The sequence below is a fragment of the Lissotriton vulgaris genome, chromosome 5, assembly GCF_964263255.1.
Source record: "Lissotriton vulgaris chromosome 5, aLisVul1.2, whole genome shotgun sequence".
Lineage (NCBI taxonomy): Eukaryota > Metazoa > Chordata > Amphibia > Caudata > Salamandridae > Lissotriton > Lissotriton vulgaris.
In genome coordinates, this window is record NC_141693.1 from 1192935870 (window position 1) to 1192949496 (window position 13627).

Here is a 13627-nt window from a genome sequence, read left to right on the forward strand (position 1 = left end):
AGGTGAAAGTCTCAGCAAAGTGGAGTTCCCCACGTAGTGGTAGCCCACGACCTGCTTTGTAGTGCAAAAGGGGGTGTGGTCACCTTTTCCTCCTGGTCTCGCTTTGTGGCCTCCTGGTGCACTGTCTCCAGGGGGGAAACATCACTTACAACGCATTTATTACAACGCACTACCATTACAACGCAACCATTACAACGCAAACCATTACAACGCATTGCGCTGGGGGGCGCTTTAGGATAGGGAATATATTTAATTTACTATCCAACACCTTCCCTACTATCCACGGGGACTGGAGTTGGAATAGTAAATTAAATAAATCACTATCCAGCGCTTAAAAGCACTATGCGTTCAAGTGGTATGCGATGTAAAAACTGCGTTGTAACAGCAGGCGTTGTAATAGCCTGCATTGTAACGACACCAATCCCTCCAGGGGCACAAGTTCCCTATGGCTATATTAATCTCAACTAAGCAGAGCTACATAAAATCAAAACATCTTAAAGAATAACTAAAAACACAAATTAGAACTGGAACAATGAAAAATAATTGTAAGTAGCACTTAAGGTGCACTCTTTTTGGTTGGGATATGTTCTGTTTCACAAATCTGTGCCTCTCGAGTAGATGACCTCATATGCCCTCCCTCCCCCTCCCTTCCTTTTATGTATAGCGCTCCATTATTGGAGACTGGCACATAAATCTGAGAAACTACCCTTCCCATATGCCCCAAATATCCCACTTTGTGGATTACCCACAATGCGTTGAATAATACGCAGGACACAAATCCGTGCTTGGACACAGCTAGGGCTTGAGACAGTTGGAGGATTTTTTCAGGGCCGCAACCTGATGACTCATGAGGAGTTTGTACGCACCAACATAGTACCTAACACTCTTTTCCTTACACATGCCACTATCACACACTATATCCACAAATATTGGCTGGTAAAACAGAGGGAGCCTCCCACCTTCCACCTATTGAAATCCCTTCACATAATTGGGCGTGGTCGTCACCTTGTTCTGTGGCTGTACCGGGGATTGAGGGAACATATGAATGTCCAGTTGGGGTCTCTCGGACAGATATGGGAAACAACATCATCCCGCGGCTTAGACGATAAGGAATGGACCCGGATATTAGAACATCCTAGAAAGGTATCCCGTATTACAATTATTTATTGCGCACAGAGCCTACCTCACCCCAAAAATGCTACATAAAATGTATACTGCTGTCTCCCCGACCTGCCCCAGATGCTCCGCTCAAGAAGCTGACTTTATTCATATGGGGTGGTCCGGCCACGCTTTGCATGAGTTTTGGAGTGAGATCCTACAGACTTTATCTGTCTTAACAGCAGAACACACACCCTGGGACACTGTAGAGGCATGTCTATTGGGCCTTTTCCCACTCACCTTAAAATCGAAGCTGCTGCGTCGCTTCGCGGGCCTAGTCCTGATGATTGCCAAAAGGCTGATTACACAGGGCTGGAAATCTCGTGCACCACCGCATGTAGGTTTCTGGAAGGAGGAGGTGCTTTTTTGGGCCACTGCAGAGAGAGAGGCCCTACAACGGGAAGAATACAGGGGGTTACGTAAACATCCAATGTCCATAGAATGGGCTCAATTGATAGAACTACTCAGGTCGGACATGGAGGAAGCCGCAGTGGACCCACAACCCCCGCAAATGAATAGCGGAGTAGATAGTAGGTCCTTTTTCATATAAATGCCTGGGTTGTTTGTGGTTGTCCTCAGAGTAGTTGGCCGGCTCCTCCCCCCCTCCCCTTTGGCCCCATGAGTGATCGCTGGCCCCATCCCCTTATCCCCTATGACACTTTGTTATATTTAGCACCTGGTGTCCTTATCATGATAGTAAGTGATCACAGCACTGTGGCAACTGGCTCAGTTTGTTTTGTTTTTGTTTTGTTTCAGGTTGGGTTTGCAGGGGTGGTACAGGGTAGGTGGGATGCATTGGGTTCTTAATAACTATTTGCCTTCGGTTCAAATGCATGATTCTAATACAAAGTACAAGTCAGTGTTCTTGGAAAACTATTATGATTATGTACAAAGTTATCTGAATATCTTGTGTAAAGATTTCGTGTCATACTATCTATGTAATATGATTCCCCCGTTAACAGGGTCCATCAACCCAAAGGTCATGATATAATGTTGTGCAAATATACCTGAAAAACAAAACCCAATAAAGTTTGTGTTAAAAAAAAATGTTAACATTGGGGAAAGGAAAAATATTACATATTTTTTTTAACCTGTATAAATGCCCCAATCACAATTGAGGTGGATAGTGGTAAGGCATTTACCACATAAGGTACATGCCAGTACCTAAGGATGAGGTATTTTAAACAGTGCTTAAAATTTGGAAAATTAGTTATAACATGGAGAATTTCATGCTTACTGTGGCAAATCAAATTGTACATGTAATTGTATTTCCCGGGCATTTTTCCAAAGTGTTGTGGTTTGTCTGACAAAATTTGACTTGGGAATTTTTTTTGCCATGTGGTAATATCATGAAATTCAGAATTTTAATATTTTCTGTTACAGGAGTCTTAGAAATTAGTGACTCACAGGCCTCTTTCAACTATTACAGATGCTTATTGCATATACAAATACTTCAAGAGTTTTGGAGGGACACATCTACAAACGTTATTCCAAATCTCCTTTTAATTGGATTCCATAGTAGATTAGGTTTCTTTATGAGTTTCCTAATATGTTTCTACTAGGGAAAATATCTTTCATTGTTGTATTTCTTTTTTTTTAAAATGTTACTACATTTTATTGTAAACATTAAGATCTGCTTATACAAGTAATCATCTACAAAAACACTTCATTACAGTCATTTCATTACATTTAGCAACGGTCGACTTCACAATCCTGTCTCTATTATTATATATCATCTTCTGAGTCACTTTCTTTCTCGGGGGGTACATATATCTCCTCTATACATATTCAATTTTCCCCATACTTTACTCAATTTTTTGGGACATTTCCTATTAATAAATACGGCCTTCTCCGCCACCATAGCCACATCCATATCATTGTTCCATTGCGACACAGACGGTGTGTTTTCAGCCCCCCACTTTTGCGCAATGTTTCTCTTGGCTATCATCATGCCTGTCGTTGCCCATTGTCGTTCGGCGTGTGTAAGGTCCGTAGGTCCACATATATTTAAAAGACAACATTTGGGCTCGAGCGGGACTTGTTTCTCTGTTACCTCTGCAATGGTCCTCACCACTGCCTCCCAGTATGGTCCCAGTTTCGTACAGCCCCACAGCGTGTGATTGAAGGTGCCGACATCCCCACACCCTCGCAGGCAACTCGGGTCAGGGGACCTTCCCATCTTGTGTAGGACTACGCTGGTATAATAGGACCTATGCAGTATTTTGAACTGTACCAGCCGCAATTTGGAGGAGATTGCCACCTCCTATGGCAACGCTACTGCATCTCGCCAATCAGGGTCATCCATTTCTCCTACCTCTATCTGCCAGGCTTCCCTGAGATGATCAAGTGGGTCTGCCTGGTTATTTATTCTTTTTTATATGTTAGTGAAGTTGCTCGTTTGTAAAAGTGGTCCTTGAGCAATCGGTCTTCTAGGGGTGATGACTCCGGGAGAGTCTCAGCTGGGGGAAGGACCGCCTCAATGACATGTTTGATTTGCAAATATCTAAACTGTTACCTCTGGGCCATCTTGTGCTGATCTTGCAGATAGACAAAACTGACAACCTCCCCATTACTCCACAGGTCTCCCTGCCGGGAGATTCCAAGCAGGTCCCAGTTTTGGAACCCTTTGCTATTGCCCAATGTTCCTAATCGGACCGTGTCCCTTAAAGGCGTGTTCTGTGTGAATCTATCCGTCCACCCCAGATGTCTGTTAGCAGTATGCCAAATGTAACCATAATGCTTCGCTGGGCCCATGAGGTTACTGGTTCTGCATTGGGCATAAAGTGCTCTGTTAACCCCTCCAACCCCCAGGGTCCTCCTGTCTAAATGATATGTGGGATCTGTGTCTGATACATGTAACCATTGGTTAATTACTGTGAGTTGCAAGGCCCAGTAGTACACCTTTATGTCTGGCAGGGCTATTCCTCCATCGTACCAGCTCCGCGTCAATTTGTGTGCAGCTATTCTTTCCGGTTTGCCGTCCCATAAAAGGGCTGTTACCTCCGAGTTCACTGCTTTAAAGTATGCGTCAGGGACTTGGTATGGCGTGTTGTGCAGGACGTGTAGGAACCTGGGCAGGGCAATCATCTCAAAGCGGGCTGCCCTGCCCAGCAATGTAAGCGGTAGTGCCCTCCAGTGTTTGGTGTCTCGTTTTAGTCTTTGCAAGGGGGTCTGTAAGTTAAGGGTAAAGAAGGAATCTTGGTCTGAGGTAATATGAATAACCTCTTCTAGTCTTTTAATTTATGTTATTAACTGGTAATCCTACTTCGGAGGGCAAGATCCAACTGAATAAAACAACTACATCCACTACAGCAAAATATAAAATACAGATAAACATTGCATCATAAGTTAACACTGCACCCGATTGGCATCCCACATAAATGCTTGGACACCAGTTTATCGATATAATCATAGTTTTTGCCCTCTGATATTGACAAGACTCCTCTTGGCATGACTGAGAAGTTTAAAGATGTCTCCATGAATGGAGAATGTGAGAGGGTACAATAGGAAAACCATTTTTGAAAATGTGCTTTATTTTCTTCACTAGGTAAACATTCATTATGTTGTGTTTCTATTGCAGGGGCAAGTACATTAACTACAACAACAAAACCAACATCCACTACTACTCAAGCAGGTAATGGAGGTCTGATGTGAAATGTGATTGCACCTTTTGAAATGTATTTAATGCTATGACCAACCTTTGCAAATAATTCTCTTTATTATAAATGTAAATGTAAATTCATACTTGTATAGCACACTACTCCCCCGCAAGGGTCTCAAGGGGCTTGTACGAATACTGCTGTGGAACCCATCCTGGCTTTCCCTGTGAGGCGTCCACTCCTGAGCACCCCCAAGGTGGAGGCCAGGCATCCTTAGCGTTGTGGGGGCCGTTGTGGAGATTAAGCAAGCTATTGCCCAGAGTTGTAAGTGGGACTCCATGATTGGAATAGAATTATCAGGTCCGTGGAATTGTTTTGAGCCTAAGACCCGCCGAGGCGGGGAATTGAACCCTGGTCCCGGGCCAGACCTCTGCATGAGGGTCTGCCGCTCTAACCATTGAGCCACACTTCTCTTATGAGAGTCTTAAAGCAAAACACTGTAATATTGAGCAGACTGACAGAATACTGTTGTGTTTTAATTAATTTGTATGTATGTCTGTATATATGCATGTGGAATTTCTATGGCTTGAATTTACCCAAAAGGCAGCGGAGCACTGTACAGGGTCAAATACAAGCATAAAGTCCACTAGTGGTCAGGGTGAAATCTGGGTTTTGCACTGTTATGCACTGTGATTATTATAAATTGGGTTTCTGTTTGGTAGAGGTATACATCCTGTCCAAGCAAGAACCACAATCCTAGTCATGGTAAGTCAAAAACACACTTTAAATTAACGTGTGCTCACCCTCTGGTAGCTTGGCACAGAGCAGCCAGGCTTAATTTAACAGGCACATAGTGAAAACACCATAAAAGGACTACACAACAGTTTAGCAAAATAGAAAATATTGTTATAAATAAAACAAGACTAAAAAGACAAAAATCCAATAAGTAGAAATCAAAATATACATAAAAATATGAAATGGAAAATAGCACTTAGGAGCAAATAGGACTCAAAGAGTTAATTGTTTGCGCTGGACCGGGACAAAGTCAAGAGTTCAGGCTGGTAAACAAAAAGAAGTGCACAGTTCCCAAGTGGGGGAGGTTGGAGGTTAAAGGAGGGGGAGGATGAACCAAAGAGGTGGGTGAAGGCACACGCAAAAGGCTGGGAAAATTCCCTTTTCTGAACTAAAACCCCCACACACCCAGCAAGCTAGGTGTCATGCTTCATCATATGGGTTTGCTCCTCGTCAGGTTGGCGGTTAGTACCCGACGGGCACCCATAAAGGGGCTCTTTGGTGGAGATCTTTTGTTCCTGCCGTATGGTGCCGTGGGTGTGACGCCCCTAGGTGAAAGTGTAGATGTGGATGGGCAGTGTGTTAAAAAAGGATAGATAGTCCACTTGAGAATTTTAATGTCATGGTAATCTACCTTATTAAAAAAGTGAAGAGAGGCTGCTCGCTGGTGTCAGGATTCAGGAGAGCAATGCTCTACTCTATATCGCTGGTCAACATGTTTCATGCTATATGTTCAAAAGTTACAATGCAATTCGTCAGGACCAAGAAAGTTGCTATATACACACTGTGGTATGGGGAAGTGTTCTGCCTACGACTGGTTTACAGGGCGGACAGTTAGTCAGACTTCAGGCTGCCCATGATGGAGCACTGGCCCACGACAGGACCCACGCAGAGCCCACTGTCCAAAAGTACCTTAATCCTTGTTACAGCATGAGATGCATTATTCCAATACAGTTGAGGTGTTGCGCCAGATTTCTCCCTACAACTACAGCAATGCGTCAGTTCCGAGTGTGGTGGTTCCAAGTGCCATATGCTGGGTTAATCCACACTAGAGGGGTGATGCATCGATTTTCTCCATGCAGTGGAACAAAGGCGTTGATTCTGAAGCTGTGGGTCTGGAGGCAATGTGACGCTTCTGAGTGTGATGCGCCGATTTAGACCCTGCAAAAGAATGATGCATCAATCCTGATCTCACAGCAGGAGATGCTGCTGTTCCGATCGGCACAATGGCGTCAATTCACAGGTTCTGGCAGATTCAGCACTTTAAATTCACTGCCAAGGGCCTGGGACTGGATTGGCAAAATTTGACAGAGCAAAAGTTACAGCAAGTACAGCAAGTAAAGTCCAGCTGCTGAGTTGAAGATGAAGGTGAAGTTTTTGATATCTCCGAGACTTCAGAAACAGAAGCCAAGTCAACAAACCCTTGCAGAGTACTGGGGTTCTGAGATGTTTAGATGCAGTTCTAGTTCTTTTGACTTCTTGATAGAAGCAGCTGACAGCAGGCAAACACAGCAAAGCAGTTCAGCAAAGTGGAAGTCCCTCAGCAGAGAAACCCTTCTTCCTGGTAGAATGTCCTCAGTTCCAGACGTTTTTGGATTTGGTGGTGTCAGAGGCCCAGTCCTCAGTTAGGCCTGTGAAGTAGGGAGACTTCAAAGAGATGCTTTGAAGTGCACAAGACCCTGCCTTTTCTGCCCTGGTTCCAGACTCACTCCATGAGGGTATGTATTCCTTTGTGTGAGGGCGGGCAAAGCCCTTTCAGATGTAAAGTGTCAGCTGCTCCCTCCCATCCTGCTCAGGATGACCCATCAATATGCAAATGGCTACTGAGTCACATCTACCCTTCCTTTGCATGCGACCATCTAGAGAGAATGCAAGAAGCTAGCTGTCACCCACTCTAGATCTGTATTCCAGAGACAGGCGGAAAGCACCATATGGTTTAAGTAAGAACATAGTAAATTGTTTGAGTAAGAAAATAATCTATCACAAAGAAGGGGAAGGAGGTTTGAGGCCATTTAGATTCCTAGCTTGAGTCCCCACCTTTTAAGTCTACCATATATATGAAGCCCTTGGGTCTAAACAAAAAGACTGAAGCATAAAGTGACCTAGCTCAACATCAAAAGGGGATATCCCTTTAAAAGGACGAATTCCCTAACCCACCAGAGGTGGCATGCTTCATCATTGGGAACCTCCTCTGGGGTTGTAGCCCGTATCATGATTAGGCATCACTGGGGCAAGGATGGCAAGAAGAGCAGGAATTCTGTTTTTATGGTATTCAATTTGTGGTGGTTCCATGATAGCCAAGTTTAGGTTTTCACCAGAATGCCGTTTAGCCAGGTGATATCTTCCTGGGTGGAAATGTCTAAGTAGAACTGCATGTCATCTGCTTACATGTGGTACACATGTTTCACTATTTCCAGGATCTTAGTCAACGGTTTCATGCATAGGTTGAAGATTGTTGGAAACATAATGGGTCCATCCTCATGGATCCTTGAGGTACACCCATTCTCACCAGATAGGTCTTGGATAGTGGGTGTCCCAGTTTGACTCACTGAGAAGGTTTATTGAGAAAAGAATTGAAACATTTGAGAAGGTGACCCAAGTAAACCATTCTGTTTTCAGAAGGCTAAGAAGACAGTCATGATTGACTGTGCTGAACGCCTAGGAGCGGTCAAGCAGTATGAGAAGACAGGAGTGGTTCTGATCCACTGTGCTGTATCAAGGTCTAAAACCTGAACAACACATGTTGAAAAGGTGGAATCTCTCAATATGCTGACATAGTTGGTTGTGAATAATGTTTTGTAATAATTAAGGTAATATAGGGGTGTTAGAAATGGGTCAAAAGTTATTTAAATCTGTCAGATCTGTATCACGGTTTTTTTAGGAAGGGAGTCAGTTGTGTGATCTTTAAGCAATCTGATATATTAATTTCTGTTAGAGATGCGTTTTTGATTTTGTCCTAATGGGGAGACAACATCGGCTGAACTATTTTAGGATTATAGAAGTGATTGGGTCATTGAAGTGTGGCATTGATTTCAAAAACACGATCATCTTGCTTATTTCCTCTAGTGCTCCGAATTTGTTCTATGTTGCTTCATTTTTCTGATGGATGGAATATTTATAAAGTTCCAGAGCGCTGTTGACTTTGTGGGCTCTCTATGATTTATTTGTTCATTGTTGCTTGCCATCCTAGATATTTTGTTGTCGATGGTGATTGCTTTTTTAATTTTAATTGTTTTCTCTTCTAAAAGGGATGTAAAGTCTTCACCTATCTCCACAGATATGTTTGTGATGATGTTAAGGTTGTTTTGGCTGATCTGTTGTTTAATGATTTTAAAGAGTTTTCTTTAATGGCTGAATCAAATTTAGTTCTGAAGAAGCAGATGTTGATGATCTGGTGGAAGCTAAACAATGGATGCACTGCTCTGTAGCTACGCACTGGTATTCTCCACTACTGTATGTTCTATAGACTCACTAGCATGCCCAGACCTGAGCCCTGTGCACATTGTGCTATGAGAATCAACTCTACCTCTCTGATGATGCCTAACTAGGCAAAAACTGGTCTGGGGGTCCCATCTAAAGTGTACCTGGTCCAGCAGTTTGGGCTGAACTCTTCCTAGTAAGTCAGGGCAAAAAAAGATTTGCATACGGCATCCTTTGTTTATAGTGGCAGCATGGGAAAAGAACCATAGACCGTTGCATGAGATGCCCTAAGTGTGAGGGATATGCCTGAATGCAGATCCCTTGCTCAGTGTGTCACAGTGCCAATTATACCTGACTGTTTTGGCAGATGGAGGCCAAAACAGGTCTGCTGCTGCTTGTTTTTCCATCAGGCTGAACTGTACTTATTGGCGCAGGGCCAAGGCAATTTTCATATGGCAGATCACTATTGAGAGGGGAAGAAAACCAGTGGATTGGAATGAGCCTGTATGAAGATCAGTGGCTGAAATTAATGCAAGCATTGCTTCCATCACTTGTCCACTTTCATCAATCTTAAAATTACGATTTTTCTCAGTTTAGGATAGAGAAAAATCCTAATTTTAAGACTTTCGGGATTCACAGAAGGCATTTAGGAGTCCTAAAGTTAGGAGTCCTAACTTTACTACTACTACTAAATTGAGAAAAATCCTAATTTTAAGACTTTCGGTATTCACAGAAGGCATTTAGGAGTCCTAAAGTTAGGAGTCCTAACTTTACTACTACTAAACTGAGAAAAATCCTAATTTTAAGACTTTCGGTATTCACAGAAGGCATTTAGGAGTCCTAAAGTTAGGAGTCCTAACTTTACTACTACTAAACTGAGAAAAATCCTAATTTTAAGACTTTCGGTATTCACAGAAGGCATTTAGGAGTCCTAAAGTTAGGACTACTAACTTCTGTGAATACCGAAATGAGTAAGTGCCTTCTGTGAATACTGAAATGAGTAAGTGCATTCTGTGAATACCGAAATGAGTAAGTGCATTCTGTGAAAACCAAAATAGTAGTAAGTTTAGGATTGAGTCTTAAGTTCATTCTGTGAATCGGGCCCTAAGACTCTGCTTTCCAGTGCCAGTGTGTTTGATCGAATCCCTAAAACTAAGTCAAAGTTGTCTTTAAAAAAACATGTTTTTTTTCATTGTAATATAGGTCCATTGTATATGGTACCACTGTACCTATGGCATATAATATTAAATGCCACATGTGGACTGTAGCACTATAGTGTGCCATCCACTTTGTGACCTTGAAAACATGACACAGTTCTCAACTGAGGCCTGGTCCGCTGCCTCCAAACTTTCATCTAGTGCATGTGCTCTGTCCCCTAAAATAATATCAAAATTGTCTCTAAACGAATCTGGTATAGTTAATTTTACTATAAGTCCATTGGATATAGTACCACTATACCTATGGTATGTAAAATTAAATACCTTATGTGTCCTGAAGCGCTATATTTTGACAACCTCTTTGTAAACGTAAAAACACGACAGAGGTCCCCACTGATGGCTGGTCCCGTGAAGCCTACAAACTCTAATCTTTTTAGAAAGACCTGCAAAACGAAAGTATTTTACAGTCCTAAAAAACATTTCTAAGCACTAAAATTGCATTATTGCCACTAAGGTAGGGTGTATTGTGCCACAAAATAGTATATGCATAAATTAATGTATGTATTTGCATTGAATAAATAGCCAAAACCTAACTTCACTATATTGGACTTAGCTGTTTCCATGGCAAATACTGATTAACTCACTATTTCTGCATTTTTCAGAATGAAATCACTACAGAAAAAGTGCAAGAACATTTCCTAACTGTATCAAAAAATGACCAACTCATTGGTAAAGACAATTTTTTTTGTCTAACTAGCTAGGCAATATAACTTTCTGAAAAGCGATATTTACTTACCTGAACCATTTTGGCTAGTTAGCATTAGTGTGCACCCGCTGCCCTTCCTGTAAGTGGTGTGAAATTCCTTCCAGGAGCCGCACAATATGCCAACTTGATTGATAGTTCGATCTGAATGGCCATGTATGACACCCAGAGCAGCTGGGCATTCAGGTTTTGGGTGCTGCTCCTCCTGTTGGCACAACAGTGTCAAATCCTGCCTAGGTGGCCTGTGTGAGGCACAAGTAAAACATTTGCGCTCTCAAAAGTGATCAAAGAGGACCAGATCACAATTCTTGTGTATCTTCTGTCTGGTTGCTGATGGACCCTGATTTGTCTTCTCAGACATCTTTCTCCTTGTTTCATGTGGGTTCAAGGCCTGGTTCAAACTGGATTTTAATGTTAGATGTGGGAGCACAATCGGAATTTCTATAGTACACTCCCCTACTCTCCCTCAACTCTTCGAATCTAAGTTTAATGTCAGTGGCGGCTCCTCCGCTAATGCAGAGGAGTGTCGCCTCACTGCTTTCGGAGCAGTGCAACAAGGAAAAATAAAATGCTAATAATACATTGTTATTATCATTTTATTTTTCTTCTTGGAGCCAGGTTGGGGTGGGCATGCTGGGATGGTTCGCAGACGGAGAAGTGGTATGGGCACTATTAAGGGCCAGATGTATGACCAGTTTTTGCAAAAACCTACAGAGCCTATTTAGGATAGTATGTGCTTTTATGACTGTATTGAAAAACAGCTGAATAAAGCTTTCCTTGACCTTGACCTTGACTGGCTCCGAAAATATTTCTAAGGGCAGCAGTGGTCCCAGGGACCAATACCTGCCCTTACAAAATGAAACAAAAAATTTCCTTTTTTTTTAAACAAATTTTATTTTTCAAGTTGCACAAAGAGCGCATGACCCTGCACACCAGAGTCTACTGCAGTATCACATCACATAGTTAAATGGCAGCAATTGACCTTTTTGTGGAGAAAACAAAACAAACAATACCATGAGTATTACAAAGAATAACATCCCCCTGAACCCCAACTGTTCGCCATCCCACCTCCCAGGTTGCGCCACCACCACCGAGACCCACACACACCGAGCACACACACTCCCCCGACCACCCTCCCCTCCCCTGAGCAAGGCCCGTTCACCCCATCCACTCCCTCAATCCACCGCAACATCATCTGGTTTGATCGGTGGCTCCAGCCACAGGCCCCTATAGTCAGCCCACCGCTTCCAAATTTTGTAGTGCTTATGAGGGCATCCCCGCGCCACAAAGATCAGCCGCCCCAGCCCCATGTTGAAGTCCAAATCGTTTTTCCAGGCAGCCACAGAGGGCACCCGTGCATCTTTCCACATCTAGGCTATGTCATGTTTCGCCAACATGAGGCCCAGCTGGAGCAGGTGCTGTTCATAAATGTTGCGCCCGATCCCCTCCATCACGTGTAATAGAGTAAGTTGAGGCGTACATGGGAGCGACCACCCCAGGACTTCAGAAAGGCAAGCAAAGATACTTCTACAGAACCGGACTAATGATAAGCAATGACAAACGGTATATAAAAAGGTGCCCTCAGCCCCGCGGCACCGAAGGCACTCTGGGGACGCAACCAACCCCGCCCGCCAGAACAGGCACCCGAGTAAAGTAGAAATGGTGAAGATATTTAAATATTTCAATTGGATGAGGCGGAGCCAAACAGCTATAGCCGCCCCTCGTGGTGCAGCCAGGGCTTCCCTCCAGTCTTCTTCCTCCATAGCCCCGACATCCCCCTCCCATGCCTCCCGTGGTTTCCCCAGGTGAGTCGCGCTGTGAGTGGCCAAGGTCTGGTAAATTCTTGATATCTTTTTGGTTTCTAGGTCGCCCATGAAAACGTTCGCGAATAGAGTCGCGAATAGAGTCGAGGCCCTCCAAGCTGGGGGCGAGCGCGTGCCGGAGCTGGAGGTACCAGAAAAATTGCAACTGGGGCATGCCGAATTCCACCTGAAGGTCACAAAACAACTTGAGGGAACCATCACACACAACGTCCACCAGGGTGGAGACAGCAATGGTGTCCCAACCCTGGAAACCCTGCAGAGCCGCCAAAGCAGGCAAGCGTCCATTGTGCCATAGGGGGGTCTACTCCGTGAGAGTGTTCCACCACCCCATACGCCTCATGGCTTGTCTCCAAATTTGGAATACTATTTTCGTCATCGGGGGCAATGCGCCACGCAGCTCAGTGGAATATAGAATTGTATGGAGAGTGGAATGCCCCATCAGGTGTCGTTCCACAGCATAGGCTGAGGGCCCTCTGTCCCCACACCACCACTCATTGAGGACCAACAGGTGGGAGGCTTGATAGTAAGAAAGGATATCCGAGGTCGCTAGCCCTCCACAGTATGTAGAGAGGGAGCACGTCCGCAATGCAACACACGCCGCTCCCCCCCCCAGAGGAACTGCCCCAAAGCCGAATTGACCAGCCGGAACCATTTGGGCGTAATCGGGTACGGGGGATTCTGCAGTTGATAGAGCAGGCGTGGGAGTGTGACCATTTTAAATATGGCAGATCGACCATAGATTGTCAGTGGCATGCAGGACCAAATTTTGAGATCCGCCTGAACACGCTCCCAGACTGGCACCACATTCTGCTCCCAGGATACCTCCTATACATCGGAGAGGAAAATGCCCAGGTATTTGAGGCCTCCTACGCCACCTGCAGGAGAACCCAGCTGATACTGCACCGGCCACGCTGA

At 44.1% G+C, this 13627-nt stretch overlaps 1 protein-coding gene across 1 annotated transcript in view; it reads left to right on the plus strand.

The window, feature by feature from the left end:
• The window catches only part of DMBT1 (deleted in malignant brain tumors 1), an 845773-nt gene that overhangs the window by 337107 nt on the left and 495039 nt on the right, over positions 1–13627 (plus strand). Inside the window, exon 6 of the mRNA XM_086919609.1 lies at positions 4739–4792. Within this exon, the coding sequence (XP_086775735.1) occupies positions 4739–4792 (54 nt within the window). The remainder of the gene's footprint in view (positions 1–4738; positions 4793–13627) is intronic.